Genomic DNA, 20449 nt, shown 5'->3' on the forward strand with positions numbered 1-20449 from the left:
CTCCTACGAACATGTTGAAGACCAAATTTGAAATTTGTTTTATTATCGATTTCATATTTTGTAAAACTTTAAAGAATTTTTTATTAACAAACTTGAGGATTTCAAAGCGAGCGATGGCAACACTCTACCGGGGGAGGGGGACCTTTTTATCTCCAGCATGCGGAACTGTGTATCGGAAATTCTAAAGATATGCTAATTTTAAAATTATTTTGCGACATTGCTATTTAACTGAATTTTATGGTTTAAGTGCAAAGACCATGTTATTTAATAAATAAAGGTAACACACAAAACGTTAAAAAAATGCCCCTTTGGACGTAATTTAAATTCTGAACCTTTCAGATTTTTTTTAAACTAATATTTTTAGATGCAGACACTACTGCCAATGCACTTAAATATGGAAAAGACATATTTTTTGTTTTTAGATGTTTTAACAGCACAGATTTAAAATGGTTAACTACATTCGGAACATTTTTAACTCTCAGAATAATTAAAACCACAATTTCTACTACTGAAGCACTTAAATCCTCATTTCGAGGCTGGGTCGACGCCAAAGCTGCTGCAGTCGGTCTAGCTTCACCGGGCAATAGAATTTAAGAACTGCAGAAGTTTTAGAACTAGGAAAAATAAACAGCAGCAAAATTTAGGGATGGCAAAATTTTTAGAATTTAGGAGAAATACTGGACAGCAGAATTTAAGGGAGGCAAAAGTTTTAAAATTTAGGGAGGCCCTGAACAGGAAAATTTAGGACCCTCAGAGATTGCATCTAGCAGCAAAATGCCTACCATCAGCTCTACTTGGAGGGAATGAGACCGACAACTTTTAAGGAAATATATATTAAGAAACAGTTGCATTATCAGCAAAATACAGTAATCTGTTTCAATACCGAGTATGGAAACTTGTAAACAATAATTTCCAAATGTAATCAAAGTAAAAAAAAAAAAAAAAAAAAAAAACCCATCAAGTACTAAATAAACTTTGTATCTGTACTTGCAGCTTAGTGTAACTGTGGGATGGTAGCCTTAACACTATTCTATAATAACCAGGCATAGCAGGCTCGACAAAGAGCTACTTCACTGGCCCAAAGAATTTTGCCAGTTTCAACTCATACCATAAGGCAGGCCATCTCAATTCACTTTGGAAAATAAACAAGAATATTTAAAACAGATCATATATAATTCAGTATAGTAACAGAGAAAATTAAAGGAAATTTTAAAGTATTAGGAAATCCTAAGTAAAATTTAGAATGCAGAAATGTGCTATCGTGGCAAAAAGGACAAAAAAGAATCATTTTGGAATGCTAATATGCATTATTGTGGATAAATAAAAGAAAAACAGTACATGTATATCCATGAATACAGTATGTTAATTTAAACCTCAACAAAGCACTTGCAGAATGAAAATAACCCTAACCACCCCGAAAATTACACTTTTCCCCCAGGATTCAAATAAAGCTACCTAATTACCAAATTATAATGAGGTGACTAATAGCTTCTAGAATGTTTTTTTTAAAGAATTATCTTTTTTAAAAAAGATTTAAAAAACAATGCACAGACAGCAGTTTTCTTTCCTCAGAAATAATGTACCTTGAAACATTGAGAAAGAATACAGATTTATGCATTAGTACTAATAAGCATATGACCACAGAACAAATAATCAGCAAGGTTGAGAAAAATTTAGAATATCGATTTTTGATGAAGCAATGAAAAATTCTTTATGAGGAATCCTTAGGTCTACGCACTGTACTTTAAAATTTGTAGTTTGTATACATTAAACATTTTTGAAACATATAAAATAAAAAATTAACTATTACATAACAGATGATCTTGATTATTTAATAACATTACAATTTTTCTCTAACCAGTATGCTTAGGTACTAAGTAAATGTATTGGAATAATTTGGAAACAAAAATTTATTAGCGACGAACAGTAACATAATAGATTCATTCAAGTTCTTATACAAGTTTTTCTCCCACAAAAATTCTCTCTCTCTGTATATACAATATATACATATAAATTCCTCCTCCCCAGAAATCTAACTTTTTATACAGTTTTCTTTTGTAGAAGTTTCCCTTAAATCAAACAATGCCATCAATATTTATTTAAATTTTAAAAAATATAAGTTGCATGAAAACAATATCCAGCTCAACCAAATAAATTTAAAAATTCTGAATTAGATGTTGAATTGCATTATATAAAAATATTGTATTTACACTACAATAATTATCACTAATTTCCCACATATATATAAAAATCATCAATCTCTGGTAAAATCTAATCTATTTGCCCTTTAATATACATTTCAAGCATGTTCTGTATTTTATGTGGCTGATGATGTTCAAAAATAGCACGACTGATGAATATGTTATTGATGTCAAAACCAGTCAACCAATGAGATTTCCACCTAAAAAAGATTAGAAATATTCCATTGTTATAAAATTCTTATGGGGTCATACAAAAGAGAAAATTTATTTCTTAAAACAATGAAATAAATGAATTGCTTGAGAATTTAAAGTAAATTTTGAAGTATGGAAGGTAGTTCTAAAACTAATAACTAATTGAATTGCATAACTTAATGGAATATTTTTGTCTCATACCTATTTCCCTTTTCAAAATATAGTATGCGCCCAGGAGCATAGAGGTGAGAGTCACTGGATATTGCTTGGCTTGTTGTTTGCTAAATACGTAATGAAAAAATTTCTGACAGTTTTGAATACAAATATTATTTTTACAATATATAAATTTTTTTTGATACTTTGGAAGAATATTTGACACATATTAATCTGAATAACATTTCTAAATAAATTAATGAAGTCTGGATACAGTGAATTTAAATCCTTCATCTTACCTTACTCACATAGGAAATGCAAATTAAAATTTTCATTCATAGAGAACACTTGTTATAAATACACCAACAAAATGAACTGCAAAGACACAGTATAGAAACTGTAACCTATTCCAAAACAAACCATCTTGTAAAACCTTGAAAGAATGTATCGAAAATCAGTGGCACAGATACTAGGGAAGCAAAGGGAGATATATCCCCAGGTGCAGCATCCAGAGGGTGCCAAATTTATATTATGAAATTTCGGAGTTAAATGCTTTCCCATTCTAGGCAAATGGAATGGGGGGGGAGGCGATATCTTCAGTTGTTTCTAGTCATTGAAAACTCTAGCTATGGATCTGTTCAGAATTATATTGTAGCAATATAACAGGAATTATTCATGTTTCTAAATTGTTCAGTCATATACAGCCACTGACATCTACAATGTAATTCCAAATGAACAATGGTAGTACACTGTAAAGCTCTAAGGCAGAAATAAACATTACGGTTCAGTAGATTATTTATTAATATTCTGGCATTTACTTGCTGTGAGAAGAAGGCTTTTTTTTTTTTTTTTTTTTTTTTTAATGCAGAAATTGTTAAACATGAAACATTTAGGAGATTAGCAAACTAGATGTTGGGGATTTAAATATATCAAAGAGTTACACAGTGTGCTTAGAGACAAAATCTTTTCTTAAAAAAGACTTAAGATTAAGAGAGGTAAGCATCATTTCTTGCAGCTGTAGTAGTCACATCTTATTTAATTAAGCAATATTACAGATGGGGAAAGAAAAGAAATAATTGATTTTCAACAGAACAGACCATGGGCAAACATGGGAAGGGGTGCAAAACTTGATAGTAAATTAGTAATTTAATTCTGACTTTTGAAAAGTTAAAACACAAAGTATTTCCTTTGGAAGGTAAAGAAAACACTTTTGGCAATACACGATCTTTCACAAGCAGAGATGCATCAGAAGTATAATTCAATAAAAAATTATAAGTTTTTGTATTGCTTCATTTATATTTATCAGTAAATATATATATATATATAATAATTAGACGAAATAATATTTTATATTTAATAGTACTGGACAGACAGAATGATATTAAAGCAGATAGACAGAATTTAGGATAAAATGCACATTTTAATTTGCTTTCATGATGGAGTAATTTTTTTAAAAAACATCTGAAAGTTCGCATTAATTTTTTCAAACATATGAATACATTCACAGTGCTCCTTCATGTGACATAAGATCTTTTATTTTTTCTACAAATTAGCAGTCGACAAATTACATACTCAAACTATGCGGCTTTTAAGCAGAAATAATAAACATAAATAAATAAATAAATAAAAATATATGTACATAACCCTTTCTGCTGAACTATTTAATTCAAGCAGATCATTTTTGAGCCCCATACTAATTTTAATGCTGGGAAATGAAGTCCCAGGGTCTTACATCCCTCTTCCTCTACCATCAAAATCTAGAGACAATTCAACAAATTTTAAGTATCTCCATGTCCCAAAGACATCATAATCACAAACAACTCTGCTTTACCTGGAATTTAAACATGCCATGGAATTCTGCCAGCCTGTGTTAATTATCATTCCATCTGGGATGGCTACAGAAGTTGAAATCTTTTCAATTTCTGTTTAATTTGCATATAGGGTGTTAAAGAAATAGATATTACAGACAAGATTAAATATTTCTCATTATACAAAACGATGATTTGGTTACATAACATATGTATGCAAATAAACATCGTTTCTTACAAAAAATCATGAAATTTTTTTGCATTGATTTGCACATCCATCCTACAAGATATAAATTTATTACAACTTTTAGGATTTAAACTGGCATCTAGGGAATTAGAATCAATTTCCATTTATTTAATCAAAATTATAATATTTTAATTTAAAGAGTCATATTGGATTAATTTAACTCCACTTTCTCCCACTTATTTATTAAAAGTCATTTATGCATAAACATTCTATTTCTAAATTTATAAATGCAAGCAAATGAAAGTGTAGCTATTTACCACATATGGATTTTCTTCATCTATTTCACATTCTTTATTCTCATAAATTTCTGTTACAACTTTTTTAGCTGATGCCTTGAAGAACTTCTTTAGATACTGCCAGAAAGCACTTGTAATGATTTTATACTAAAAACAAAATAAATAAGCCTTCTTTGTATTAAATTATGAAATAACAGAAAAACTGAAAGAGAAAATTAAATTATCTATAACTAATTATAAATTTGATATTGATCAATCAGAACACAAAAATGATTTTCAATGTTTTTATTCAATAGTTTTTATATTATATGTACTTTTAATAAATATAATATCTTGTAAAATGAAACCACAGATCTTGCCCCCCCTTTTTTTAATAAAATTATTCATCACAAACTAATGAGAAGATCATATAAAATAAAGCCAAGAGAATAATGTTAACAGGAAGTCACTTCTACATTTCATAAATTTATATAATTAATATATTATAATTAGTTTAATGAATTACATTTTCAAGATGGAATGAATTCCTTAAGTGGTCAGCAGGTTGGAAGAATAATGTTGGAAATCGTTTCCTCTTTCTGATCTTAAAGTAATGTAACAGCTATTCTGATCAATAAAGAGAATACATATAAAAAATATTAACAGCATTTATAGAATATGTATAAAGCATCACTCTGTTTCAAGAGTATAATCATTGTATTGACATGCAAATATCGTTGATCCATCTGCACAAAATTATTTTGGTACAAAAGGAATAAGATGGCATTTTATTGTCGAAGGAGCAGCCTGGTGTGGTGGATACTGGGAGAGAATGGTGAAGATGACAAAAGGTATTTTAAGAAAAGTACTAGAAAAACTTTAGTTTCCTTTGAAGAATTACAAACCATTTTGACAGAAATAGAATCTATTCTAACTTCTAGACCACTTACTTACATTTACAACAATCTATCAGAGCCATTCCCTCTCACTCCTGCTCATTTCCTAACTGGAAAAAAGTTAACATCCTTACCGCACCAGGCTGGTCATGTTAAAGAACATATTGCAAGTAACAAAAGGATTTAAATTAAAAGATATTTGTATCGGGAGAAAATTTAAATGATTTTTGGAGACGATGGAAAAGAGAGTATCTTCTCCAATTAAAAGGTGCAAATTGTTTCAAACCTGTTAATGTAATCACTGATTTTAATGTAAATGATGTAGTTTTGATTGGGGATGACAAAATACCTCGGCAGCTGTGGAAGCTGGGAAAGGTGATGGAGTTTCATAGAGGCCATGATAACGAGATAAGAAGCATCACAGAGAAAACTTTTCAGGTGTAATAAAAGGGCTTATCAAAATGCTATATCATTTGGAACTTGGAAAGATTGATGAATGATTGTTTTCAGAATTTTCAGGTATCTATTTAGTATTTCTTTAGTAACTGAAATTCGTTATTTGTGTTAGTTATTGTTTGATGATAACTTTTTTTCTTTTCTATTTGCATTTAGCTTGTGGTAGTTAGCAAGATAAAATGTATAGCAGTAGATAGTATGATGAAAATGTCCCTTATATATAATGTATTCATGCTATGTTGTATGCTACAAGTTTTGTAAAAGTATAAGATGTACTATTTTATTTTAAGAGTTTGAATTTATGATAAATGCCTTCGTCGCGGGCAGAGGATGTTCCAACTAAAATTACCTAAAGGGATAAACTGATGTTGGCTTTTCCCGCGGCGGGGGGAAAATACAGTTAGAACAAAACGGAATGATGATATGATCAGATGTATAGATTGATCCAGTACTGTGCCGCATATGATATTTAATATTTATTTGAATCACGTTTGTTATTGTTTTAAAAAAATAATAATAATAAAAAAAACTACTGTAAATTAAATGACTCAACACTTCAAAACGAAGACACCACACAATTGGATCTTGGAATACAAAATGAATGCATACAAAAGTGGTGACACTGTTTGACTGAAGAAGTGTTATAAGCATGGTTGCATGAAGAATGGTTATCTGCATGTTTGAAAGAGTTTGGCTACTTCTAGTAAGGTGGTAGCAATAACATGCAAGTTACATAACCTACAGTTTTTGGACTTTTTCCAGTCATAGCCCATTTTTTCAAACAGTGATTCGATAGTGCCTCTCTTAAGTGAAGTATAATATATTATATATTGAAAAACAAAAAGTGATTTTTAAAATTACTTTATTAAAAGATATTAACATACTAGCATGTTACTGAAAGTTTGATTTACATATACATATCAGAAAAAATTAATGGAATATTATTAGTGAGAGGGCTGAACTTGATGCAACAACATTAAATTTTTTATATTTGGTGTCATATTTGTCATCAGCAATTTGCTGTTGATACTAGTGATATGTGCAAAACTTAAAAATATAAATTTTGTTGATCTACCCAGAATATATACACCCTATGGTGCTCAATGTGGTGCAATGCTCATACTGTGCTCCACCTGAATAGTTGAATTTGGCATGGTCTGTTTTCTACCATGCAATAGAATGCAACTAGAATTGATATCATTTGAATCTTCAAATCCTCTTAGCTTGTTAATGGAAAAGGGGAGTTAATTATGGATTTCAAATGGAATTTCAGGCATTTTGGTATTTTAAGCATATAGGCAAAGTGCTTTGCTTTATAAGGGTTACAAAGACATTTAGAATTATTTACTGAACTATATGTTCAATGATTGTTTAGTAATAATCAAACCTTTTAGCATGTTCTAGTGAGTATTACCCAAGGGGATAGAATTTAATCCTCAGCAATACTTTAATTTGCCCAAAATGCCTCCTTAGAACTCTTCACTACCCATCAGTAGGTGGTAATAACCCTGCTGAGAACCACTGATCTTAATCATGACTTTCATACTAAGTAATGTATATATAAAAATATTAATATATGATGAAATTGAAATGCATTGAAAAAATTAGTAATTATCTGTGATAATAATGGTAATTAAATTCTGATACAATTATTTTTAAAGTTAAAGTTGATACAGTACAAAGTCTCTAATCCTGACGTTCATTATCCGGAATGATCTATAATCCGGACCTCAAAGCCACAAACTTACGTATGCACGTAAAGCGTTTACGCATGGGCATTTGATGCGCGTGTCCACTACGCATGCGTGCAAAGCCAGTAAAGCATTTATTCATGAGCGCTTCCGATAGTGAAGAAAGTAACAGAGAATGTTATTGAAAACGAAAAAATTTCAATTGACAAGTTAGTCGGTATTTTCGACACAGCAATTACAGGACTTGAACAGTGGAACTTTGTAACTGAACAAGAAATTATGTCTGTTTATAGAATTAAAGAGAAAGTATTAGCACAAAAAACAAAGCAACTTAAACAACTTACATTGATAGAAATGTTTACTAAATTAAACAAATAAATATTAAGCTTTTTTTTTTTTTTTTTTTTTTTTTTTTTTTTTGTAAATTTTGATACCCTTTAGTTCATGATTGCTCTTTATTTCATAAATTACGGTTTCAAATTTTTAATTGTATTATTTCTGCATGCCATCTTACCAGATATAAATTGATGATATGTAATCCGGGAAAACCTCTAATCCGTAATCGCCGAAATCCCAACAAGTCTGGATTAAGGACTTTGTACTGTATTAACTTCATTTAAGTATTTTGATAATGCTAATCACTCTTTTTATGCGATTCATCCATATATTTTTACATTATATTCAGAGATGATCTATTTGTTTCTTATTAGTTTGGACATGAATCACAGGACATAGAAACTAATCATTCAGTCTCTTAAAATTTGTTATGGAGGGGTTCAACTATATATTCATACAAACAAATTCTAACACAAATAAAAAGTTATTAAATCCCACAGCAACCTATTTAGCCCTCCTCAAAATTTTTAGTTCGAACATTTAAATTAGAACATGTAATCAAATATTTTTTATTATATTTTAAAAACATCTCACTGTTTTTATACAAGTGGAAATGAGAGAAATTAGCATTATAAATGTACCATTTAAAGAAAACTTACAGACAGACATTTATTAGAGCAATAAATCGACTGAATTATAATCAGATCTTCAAGACTTGTTTAAAATTTATCAAAAACCACAATCATTTGGACAATAGGAAGTTCCTAGTGTTTTCAAAAAATTCTTTGAAAACTTTTTCTATTTTAAACATGAAAACTACAGGAAACTTCACTTGAAAAATTTAAAAATAATTCAAAATTACAAGCCTTTTTAAAACAAAGTAAGTAGAATCACTTGTTTCATTATAAACAGAATAATTCATGTTACATACCACTTCATGTGTAATTTTCAAGAAGTAACTAAAAGTTATTCTTTTTTTTGCAAGATTGAAACTATTACATTATTACAGACATACTAACCTTTGGAATTTTAGTTTCCTCCAATGATTTTATAATTTCCATTCGTAGTTCTTTGCATGAATTAGCACAGAGTCGAGGAACAATATCGTCACCAACAACAACAGTAAACACAAAATCAAGTGTGTCTGGCACTACTCCTGCTGTAAGTACAGCCAGTGGTGCAAAAACAAAACATTGTAGCTTTGGATATTGTGGATGAAGGATAAGACCTAAAACAGCTGCAATACTACCTCCTAGGCTATGTCCAGTAATACCAATATTATAAGAAGGATTTTCAGCCACAGCAACATTTAAAACATTTAGATCATTCAATTTCTTCTGCAAAAATAATGCACTACTCAGTACACCTCGATGACACTTATAATTAGAGGGTGAATCCTTTAATGGAAAATCTTGTTCTTCTCCATTAATCACAGTAAGTAAGTCAGAAAATGATCTTGACCCACAAATAGCAACTATGATGTATTTTGTCTGATGATCCACAGCAATGTAAAATGCTGGCTCTTCTGCAGAATTTCGGAATGAAGCATATAAAATATCCGAGTCTGAGAAGCCTGTAATTTTTTGTACGGCTACAGCATTACACTGACAACAGTTATCTATCACAATTGCACTATCTTGCATGCAGCACCTGAAAGTAAGTAATAGTTTAGAAAATATTGCAAACTGGATCCGTTAAAGTATTTTATTTATTGACTAATTATTGACTATTGTTATTTACAACATAACTACCAAAATTTAGTTACATTTTTAATTTTAGATAATACTCAAATTACAACAAAACTTTTATATTTCCTCAACAAAAACTAATGATATACAGATCATGATATACACAGGCAAAATTGATCACAAATTTATTTTGTAATGAAAAATTATTATGTTTAATACACTTCCTTTAGAAAACTAGAGCAAGAATAATTTAATACTTATATATTATGCCAGCAACAATGACAGTGGGCTAACGACAAACTGTGAAAACTAGCTTGAGATCCCACCAAAATTTCACCAAGCATTCTTGTGGAATTCTAAAGGAATTTATGCTTCTTTATTTGATAAACAATCAGTATTTAACACACTTTCTTTTACACCTCATAAAAAAGGCTTTTGTCAATTTCTACTATTATTTTTCTTAGGCCCTTTGATTTTAAGCTCTATTTAGAATGCTGACTTCTTGCAGATAGTTGTTCCAATCTATGACTATTTTGTCTGCCATACTCAGGTCATCGCATTATGTTCACTTTCTAATTCTTCAAATTCACACTTTTTTTTAATGGCAGGATTAGATAACATTGAAAATAATCCACTGCTTGCTGTTCTGTAGAAGGCAGATACTTAATTTCAATCAATTTTTTTTCAAAATGCAAAGCAGAAAAAGAGTATGGCAATAAGAGTTAATTTAGATCCTTGTTTAAAAAACAACATGGCTTATCAAGAATCAGAGTTATATCAAATGAAAGTAAAAATGCTATGAATGTGCTGTTATGTTACTCTCATCCATAACTGGCCCTTAATTGCATTGCTTGGTGACATATTCACGATCAGTAGGATACTACGCAAGTACTACTAATTTTAATAAAAAATATAGAGAAGAAATATATTATGCATCTTCAGCAATTTTCTCTTTTGAAGGGTTGAATATAAGAGCTATTACTAACTAAATTTTACACATTATTTTTAATTACTTTAAAGCCCCTAATCTTAGTTTTAGGCTTCTACTTGCAAATGGAAATATTTGGTTTGTTACAAATTTTTTTATAAATGTCTACAACAAAGTCTAAAAACTTTTTGGTCTTTTATTCGTGATATATAACATGGTAACAATAATCTTTCCATGCTAGTTATCATTAATGCAACTTTGCATATGTTTCTATGTGACCTGGCAAACTGCTAATTTCCAGAGTGCTGTCATTTACATGACATAAGACTTAGGTATCAAATTATAAATGCTTAAAAAACTGAATGATTTAAAATTAACAAACACATATCTGTGTGGTGAACGGATGTGAAAGAATAGTTCCAATGTAGTTCATGTATGTTGTAAAAGGCAACTAAAATTAGTACCCAGCATCCGGGAGTATAGCCGGGCATCCTGCCAATGGGGATTATATTAACCCCCTGGTCCTTCAGGTTGGGGGTTAGGTATGGGGCTAACTACTCCACCTCATAAAAAAAATTCCAGTTCAGAAATTTCAAGGGCTAAATCATGGATGGTAACCACCAAGACGACATGGAATGACAACAAACTTGCTTATTGCTGATAAACAAGTCTGAAGATACATATAGAGCTTAAATAATTTGCGTTCAATTTTTTATAATAATAAATTTAATTTTTTTCATTGGACACCTGAGATAAATTTAATGTTTATACAATATGCATAATGATCCTATGTCTTATTAGTAGATAATATTCCTGCTACTACCATCATGAGCAAATAAATAAATAAGACACAATAACACGCCAAATAAATACTAATTCAGAAGTCAAACAACAAAAATCAGCGTTATATTTACCAAATTTTCACAGGACTAGTTTCGATGGTTTTACCGAACCACCATCTTCAGCTGCAAAACCGCAAATGAACCAGATAGGAAATAATGATTAGATAAGATAAGAAAGCCTGGACAAGAATAAGCAAGTGGCGCCATCTGTTGGTGAAACCAGAACTAAAACATAATTTCTTTAAAGGCCGAAGGCAAATTTGGATTGGAATTAGGATTGTTAACTAGAACAGAAAGATTTTTATGAATGTGAAATGCCTCTAGAAAATCCAGTTCTCCAATGGAAGATGTTTTTTGAATAATTTTGGCAGCAGAAAAACTGAAAGTGTGGTTTTCGGACCAACAATGTTGAGCAACAGAAGACTTCTGTGTTTCCTTTTTTCTAACATATGCCTCATGTTCCATGACGCGAAATTTTAAGGCTCTCTTAGTTTGGCCAATGTAAATTAAACCACACTGGCAAGGAATCCTATAAATACCCCAGGAATTCATACCCGGAATGGGGTCCTTGAGTATGGAACTCGGAATTTTATTGATGGGAGAATAAACAACCCGAAAGTTAAATTTCTGAAAAATATGTGCAACTTTTTAGCTAATTGATGGAAAAAAGGGAATGACAACAGAACTTTTATAATCTCCTAAAACAAGAGTGTGCCTTTTAGTGTGTTGAGATGAGAATTTTTTAACTGCTTGATTAATAATGTTGGGTGGAAAGCCCCTGTCAATAGCTATTGCTTTTAAATAATTTAGTTCTTCATCAAGGGCTAGTTTGGAGGAGCAAACTTGAAGAGCACGGAAAACATAGGAATAAAATGAAGCTAACTTTTGTTTAGTCGAATGACATGATTTAAAGTGTGGTGGAAGGCAAACCGATGAAGGTTTACGGTAAACCGTAGTACTGATGCTGGATGTGTTACGTGTGACCAGAATGTCGAGAAATGGAAGAGAATTGCAAGTCTCAAGTTCAAAAGTGAACTGAATAGCAGGATCAATAGAATTCATTGTTGAAAGAACTTTATTTAAATCATCTTTATTACCTTCAAACAGAGTAAAAGTATCGTCAACGTAGTGGAACCATGCCGGGAAGTTTAAAGTTTCAAACAATTTTGATTCATAATAATGCATGTAGATATCAGCCAGGATGGGACTGAGGGGGCTTCCCATGGCTAATCCCTCAGTTTGCTTGTAATATTTATTTTGGAAAACAAAATGTGTTTGTTTCAAACAGAGTTGAGTGAGAGAAATTAGCTCATCAATTTCGATGCAAGAGAAATGAAATTCGCGAAGTCTGGTTTCTAGACATCTTAATGCACCCTCCACTGGGACATTGGTGAATAATGATTTTACATCAAAAGAAACCATGAGTAAATTACTAGGAGAAATGTTTTTAACTTTTTTTACAAACTCTATTGAATTTTTTATGGTGTAAATGTTATTGTCTAATAAAGTTGAAAATCTAGAAACTAAATATTTAGCTAATGGATACGAGGCAGTACCTAAATTTGATACAATAGGGTGGAAAGGAATACCACTTTTATGAATTTTGGAAGAGCATATAATCTGGCACAATTCGCAACAGATGGGATAAGTGAATGTTTTAAGTTGCCTGAAATGATTTGCGAAGATTTAATCGCAGTTTTTATTTATGACAAGTCCGAAGGTGAAGGATCTTTAGGGATCGGATTATATGGTCCTTCGTTTAAGAGTTTAGTGACACCATCGATGTAAGTGTTCCTTTCAGAAGAACAAGAGAGAATTCTAAAATATAATTTTAACTTCTCACAAACCTGTAAACCCTCGATTCCAAAGATTTTGGCTCCTATCGAAAAAGCTTTCAAGTTCAGTAAAGTTTCAGATTCACAGAAAGAAATGATTAGGCATCTTATCGCTCATTATGTGAAATTCAATAATAAACCTTTGAAACCAAATCTAACTGCGAGAGAAAGAGCTACATTGCGTGAAATTCATTCTAATCCGGATATTATTATTTCAAAGGCCGACAAAGGTGGCCAGATAGTCGTCATGGATAGGAACACTTACATCGATGGTGTCACTAAACTCTTAAACGAAGGACCATATAATCCAATCCCTAAAGATCCTTCACCTTCCGACTTGTCAAAAATAAAAACTGCGATCAAATCTTCGCAAATCATTTCAGGCAACTTAAAACATTCACTTATCCCATCTGTTGCGAATTGTGCCAGATTATATGCTCTTCCCAAAATTCATAAAAGTGGTATTCCTTTCCGCCCTATTGTATCAAATTTAGGTACTGCCTCGTATCCATTAGCTAAATATTTAGTTTCTAGATTTTCAACTTTATTAGACAATAACATTTACACCATAAAAAATTCAATAGAGTTTGTAAAAAAAGTTAAAAACATTTCTCCTAGTAATTTACTCATGGTTTCTTTTGATGTAAAATCATTATTCACCAATGTCCCAGTGGAGGGTGCATTAAGATGTCTAGAAACCAGACTTCGCGAATTTCATTTCTCTTGCATCGAAATTGATGAGCTAATTTCTCTCACTCAACTCTGTTTGAAACAAACACATTTTGTTTTCCAAAATAAATATTACAAGCAAACTGAGGGATTAGCCATGGGAAGCCCCCTCAGTCCCATCCTGGCTGATATCTACATGCATTATTATGAATCAAAATTGTTTGAAACTTTAAACTTCCCGGCATGGTTCCGCTACGTAGACGATACTTTTACTCTGTTTGAAGGTAATAAAGATGATTTAAATAAAGTTCTTTCAACAATGAATTCTATTGATCCTGCTATTCAGTTCACTTTTGAACTTGAGACTTGCAATTCCCTTCCGTTTCTCGACATTCTGGTCACACGTAATCGGTTTGCCTTCCACCACACTTTAAATCATGTCATCCGACTAAACAAAAGTTAGCTTCATTTTATTCCTATGTTTTCCGTGCTCTTCAAGTTTGCTCCTCCAAACTAGCCCTTGATGAAGAACTAAATTATTTAAAAGCAATAGCTATTGACAGGGGCTTTCCACCCAACATTATTAATCAAGCAGTTAAAAAATTCTCATCTCAACACACTAAAAGGCCCACTCTTGTTTTAGGAGATTATTCAAATTCTGTTGTCATTCCCTTCTTTCCATCAATTAGCTATAAAGTTGCACATATTTTGCAGAAATTTAACTTTTGGGTTGTTTATTCTCCCATCAATAAAATTCCGAGTTCCATACTCAAGGACCCCATTCCGGATATGAATTCCTGGGGTATTTATAGGATTCCTTGCCAGTGTGGTTTAATTTACATTGGCCAAACTAAGAGAGCCTTAAAATTTCGCGTCAAGGAACATGAGGCATATGTTAGAAAAAAGGAAACACAGAAGTCTTCTGTTGCTCAACATTGTTGGTCCGAAAACCACACTTTCAGTTTTTCTGCTGCCAAAATTATTCAAAAAACATCTTCCATTGGAGAACTGGATTTTCTAGAGGCATTTCACATTCATAAAAATCTTTCTGTTCTAGTTAACGATCCTAATTCCAATCCAAATTTGCCTTCGGCCTTTAAAGAAATTATGTTTTAGTTCTGGTTTCACCAACAGATGGCGCCACTTGCTTATTCTTGTCCAGGCTTTCTTATCTTATCTAATCATTATTTCCTATCTGGTTCATTTGCGGTTTTGCAGCTGAAGATGGTGGTTCGGTAAAACCATCGAAACTAGTCCTGTGAAAATTTGGTAAATATAACGCTGATTTTTGTTGTTTGACTTCTGAATTAAATAAATAAATGTAAAAATGCTGGCAGACACAGAATAATCAAAGTAAAAACACTGACACAAAAATATTATAAAAATCAAAGCCTTCACTTTCATTCTAGGTGTCTTATTAGTCAATAAATAAAAACTAAAAATTCAAAAAGTTATATGATTGTTACAACAGAAAAATTATACAGAGCTCTAGAGTTATTAATAAAAAAAATAAATTTGGTATCACACAGTTAAAAATACTAACAATTATAAATATTTGAATCATGAGTTATGAAAGTATGATTACCCATATTCATATTAAACACAGTTAAGATAAACAATACTATTACATTATCCATTCAACTGTAATTGGGCAAAGTGCTGTGTTGAAGTAGACAATCCAGACTTTTAGGCAAATATATTTTATCTGACAACTCACTAAATGCATGTGGTTTTGGATATTAAGGGTTATGTTTGCGGTTTTTGCTTATGATTAATCTGTGGAGGTTTCGCCTAGCAGTAGAAATGCATATCCCATGAAGTAGTATTTTACAAATGATAGAACTGTCCGAGTTACCTTGGAAAATTCATTTGATGAAAACGAGCAAATGGAATTTTTTAACAGATTATAAAGCAGATAGCTGAACAGTATCCACTGGCTGTACAAATGGAATTATTATTGTTAAAGTAATAAAATGCATATAAAATTATGGATTTGGTTAGCTTTTACTTTTGTCTGATATTACACTATTACAGAACTCCTGCAGCTCAAAAATAATTTATATTCTTAAGTGATTGTGGTAATAGTTTTCCCCAAATAAATGTAATTCTGTGATTTGTTTTTTTAGTTAAAACAGGTTGAAGTGTAATGGACAGCAGCACCAAGTTGTTCTGCAATGCCAAGAATTTTACAATTTTCTGAAGTTTTCTCAAGTTAAATCATAGTGTTATGCACATGAGCAGAAGACCAGGAAAAATGAAAATTAGCTGCTTTATATGCATGTTTGTTGTAATTTTAATTTAGTTAATTTGTTCTTGTTTTATGTAATTTTCAGTGTTTCACTATAGATGTTATTCATGTAATTTTCAGGGTTTCATTATAGATGTTTCTTGCACTTTTAATTTTGATAATTTGTTGCTGTTTCATGTAATTTTTCAGTGTACTCCCATTTTTAAAAAGGGCTACTGTTTTTTTCACATGTTAGGTTGGTGAAAAATTAATAACCAATGATTGGCAACTTTGCAGAAGTTCTCGGCTGATAATGTGATAGTACCAAATAAACATTACAGAACAAATGTGCAGAATTTCCGACCTGAAAAATTCTACTTACTTTGAAGGAGATGAAAGAGTACAAATATTCCACGGACGGAAAGCATCAAAGAATGCTAGCCACCCATAGGTGCTTTTCGCTAGTCTTAGAAAGTATAAAGCATTCTCAGGAGTCATCCACTCAGGGGCAGTTCTATTTGCTGAAACAAGCAAATCTGTAAGTTTCTGAAACAAATCTCATAACTCACTTGAAAAAAAATTTTTTTTTCTGTTAACAACACAAGCAGATACTGAACATTAGTAAAGCAGCACAGCTAAAGCTATAAAATTCGTGATTTTTTTAAAACATGAATGTCAGAATTAAACATTTACCAACAATCAATGTGCACCAGTATATTCATAGAGACAAAATAATAATAATAATAATAATGACAAGAGCTTTAAATTCATTTACCAATTAATTCATTTTTATGCAAAGAAATCCCACTAATATTTTGTCTTCGTCTTTCTATGGCATGCTTCAAATCGAGGGTTATCAAGCCAGCTAAAATATCAGTAGGTGCTAAATCGATATCCTGCAAACATGAATTTTTTAAAATTTAGAATAATTAATATTATTTATCAATTTCAAAATAATGAATAGATAGTGAATGAATTAAAAATTAACTAAGAAAAATAAGTAACATTACAGATATTTTTAAAGCCAGTAATTAAATTAAAAATTTAATTCATTAGAACAATATGCTGCATTCCATGCTAACAGATTACTTTCATATACTAATTAAAGCACAAAGCAGTTTACTAGACAAGTGATGCGTCACATTAAACTATATATTTTTAATGGTAAATTAATAAACTAATGATTTATTAGAAAAACGCTCACAGTATTATTAGAGTTAAAAGTAGCTATAAGTATATTTATACGCACATTTGGCTCACTTCTTAAAATTTATGGATAATAATTTCATATAATAAAACTGCTAAATAATGAAAACACTCATGCAGCTCAAAACATTCACCAGCATTCAATATTATATTAAACTCTGTATTAAGCATGCAGCTTTATGTACTGGGTGGAAATAATTAAACTGACAGTGTTCTGTAGCGCGATCTATTTGCGAGAATGACGCCACATTTTGTAGGAAGATTAAACAAGACGGGGGACGAAAGATTCCGCGAAAAAAAAAATTAGTTCCAAAAGTCACTGCTAGGGGAATATTTGGCGCTGTGTAATAGAAAATAGAGTGTTAACAAATGCAAATCAATATGGAAATTACCTTTTATTTTGCATTCAAATGAGGTTCAATGTGGCTGCCGTTGTTGTGGACCACATATTGCATTCTGTGCACAGTATGCACAACAGCAGAAAGTAACATGTCTGTAGGAATCTCCCGTACAGTCCGTGATATGTCATCCTTCAACGTAGCCAGGTCCTGGAGCACTCCTTGATAGACCTTGGACTTAAGGTAACCCCATAGCCAGAAGTCACATGGGTTAAGATCAGGTGACCGAGGTGGCCATGTAGTTGGAAAGTAGTGGCTAATGACTCTTTCTGTTGTGAATTTCTGTCGTAGCATCTGTTGCACCCGTACGGCAATGTGTGGAGGGGCTCCATCTTGCAAGAAAATGATTTTCCCCAGGCATTGTCTTTGCTGAAGTGCCGGAATGACAAAGCTGTTCAACATGTGGCGATATTTCTCTCCGGTAACAGAACAGGTTTCCGGTCCTGTCGGGGTAATGTTCTCATAGAAGAATGGACGTACGATAAATTCTGCTGTGAACCCACACCAAACAGTTACCTTTGGTGAATGTAAGGGAATTGCTGTGACTGCATGTGGTGATTTGTCATCCCAAATTCGGCAGTTCTGGGTATTCACAGTTCCATTCAGGTCTCGTCTCCCCATAAGATTTTCCACGGCCAAGCATCATCCACCTCCCTTCTGGCAAGAAAAGTGAGAGCAAAAGTCAATCGCTTATCATGGTCGGGTACAGTAACTCCTGTACACGACTGATCTTGTACGGATAGAAGTTGATTATCTTTTGTAAGATTTTCCATACCGTACTGTAAAGCATACCCATATTCCGAGCTACTCCACGCGCACTAGAGGTGGCAGCAATATTGTCTGGTTCTCTGTCGACAATCGCCGTGGCAACTGCTTTGATTGTATCCTGTAATACAGGTTTTCGTCCTCTGCCTGACTGAACCTTCAGAGAACCTGTTTTCTCAAATGTCGCAACCATTGCTTTTAGCCCATTAACCGACACAGGACCGTTACCTTTACGCATTTTTTTGTGTGTTCTAAAAGCACAAAGAGCAGCTGACGCGTTGCACTGGTTGAGGTAAAAGAATTTGACCAGTAACGCACGCTCGACTAAAGAAGGAGACATTGCAGATAAACATTCAATCTGATTCATTCGAAACATAACATATTGCCTTTTAAAACCCAAGCAGCTGGCACTGTGCGAATGGATGTAACGTGAAATTTAAATAAAAAACTTCTGCTCAGCGTATGCGATATTGCAGATCACGAGACTTTATTGGTGTTTATGTAGATTTTACGCTTTTTTAAAAGTGTTGCCATATTGCACTTGAACTAAATCAGAAAATGTGCATAATAAAAGGTAATTTTATTCCGTATTAATTTGCATTTGTTAACACTCTATTTTTTATTACACAGTGCCTAGCGGTAACTTTTGGAACTAATTTGTTTTTTCGCGGAATCCTTCGTCCCCCGTCTTGTTTAATCTTCCTACAGAATGTGGCGTCATTCTCGCAAACAGATCACGCTACAGAACACTGTGAGCACTGTCAGTTACTTATGGCCACCCAGTATATTTAAATTTTTTTATTGCAAGCAAATCTTTTGTTGCAGTATTAAATTCCACAAAGGCATGCATAAATGTTTTAACTGATTTGCATAAAGTAGCTGCTAGAGGTTTAACCACTGTAATGATTTAGTGGCTTTTGCAAAATCTCAAAATATTTAAAAACACTGTGTAGCTATTTGACAGAATGTTAAGTGTTGCCATACTCTTTTTACATTAGATATATTACTTAAAAAAAAAAAAAATACATGGAGATAACATTATGAAGCAACACCCTTCTATTTGTGCTGCTGCACATTTCTTTATATTTGTTATTTTATTTCTTCGAAAAGAATACACGGTGGTAATATTTGGTGGCAATATTCATTTATTTGAAAAGTAATACAAACAAAAAACAAAGAAAACAAAGACTAATAACATCTTTGATGCTAGTTAACGCAAAGGAAAAAGCAAAATACAAATTACTAAAAAAGAGGGAAAAAAAAATGTAAGATTCATCACAAATGTCAATAAACTAGTGTTAAATAATGGACTAACGTAACAATAAACTAAAGTTAACTGAATTTTAGAGAATAAAATTGCCTTCATTCTGAATGCAAATCATATTTTATTTATAAACATATGTGTAAAATGCATTTAAAATACCATATTTACATGTGTATTCGGCCACCCAGACAACATAGTGGTTAGGGGAGCCTACTGTGGTGCCAAAGGGCCTGGATTCAAATCCTAAAGAAGGCATGATGGATGTCTGTAAATGTATAGTGTCTTTACAACATGTGGGCACTCTAAATATATAGTGAGCCAAAAGTCCTCTCATTTGGTGGCAGGTGGCAGGGGTGGGAGACCCTTGGACTAGCCCCCCCAGAATGCTGTTCCTAAAAACTGGTGAAGTAGAACTACATTTAATCGTAAGGA

General features: G+C 32.0%; 1 protein-coding gene across 2 annotated transcripts in view; it reads right to left on the reverse strand.

Annotated features, from left to right (window-relative positions):
• Positions 1–1895: 1895 nt before the first annotated feature.
• The window catches only part of LOC118199900 (diacylglycerol lipase-alpha-like), a 62816-nt gene continuing 44262 nt past the window's right edge, over positions 1896–20449 (reverse strand). For both annotated transcript variants that reach the window (XM_035371767.2, XM_035371766.2), the window contains 6 exons: positions 17160–17280; positions 16767–16905; positions 9215–9845; positions 4859–4984; positions 2595–2674; positions 1896–2401 (listed from right to left, as the gene is read on the reverse strand). In XM_035371767.2, coding sequence (XP_035227658.1) covers positions 2272–2401; positions 2595–2674; positions 4859–4984; positions 9215–9845; positions 16767–16905; positions 17160–17280 — 1227 coding nt within the window. In that variant the 3' untranslated portion in view covers positions 1896–2271. The remainder of the gene's footprint in view (positions 2402–2594; positions 2675–4858; positions 4985–9214; positions 9846–16766; positions 16906–17159; positions 17281–20449) is intronic.

The sequence above is a fragment of the Stegodyphus dumicola genome, chromosome 2, assembly GCF_044657685.1.
Source record: "Stegodyphus dumicola isolate Sdum_Otavi_A_Nest chromosome 2, ASM4465768v1".
NCBI classification, from domain to species: Eukaryota; Metazoa; Arthropoda; class Arachnida; order Araneae; family Eresidae; genus Stegodyphus; species Stegodyphus dumicola.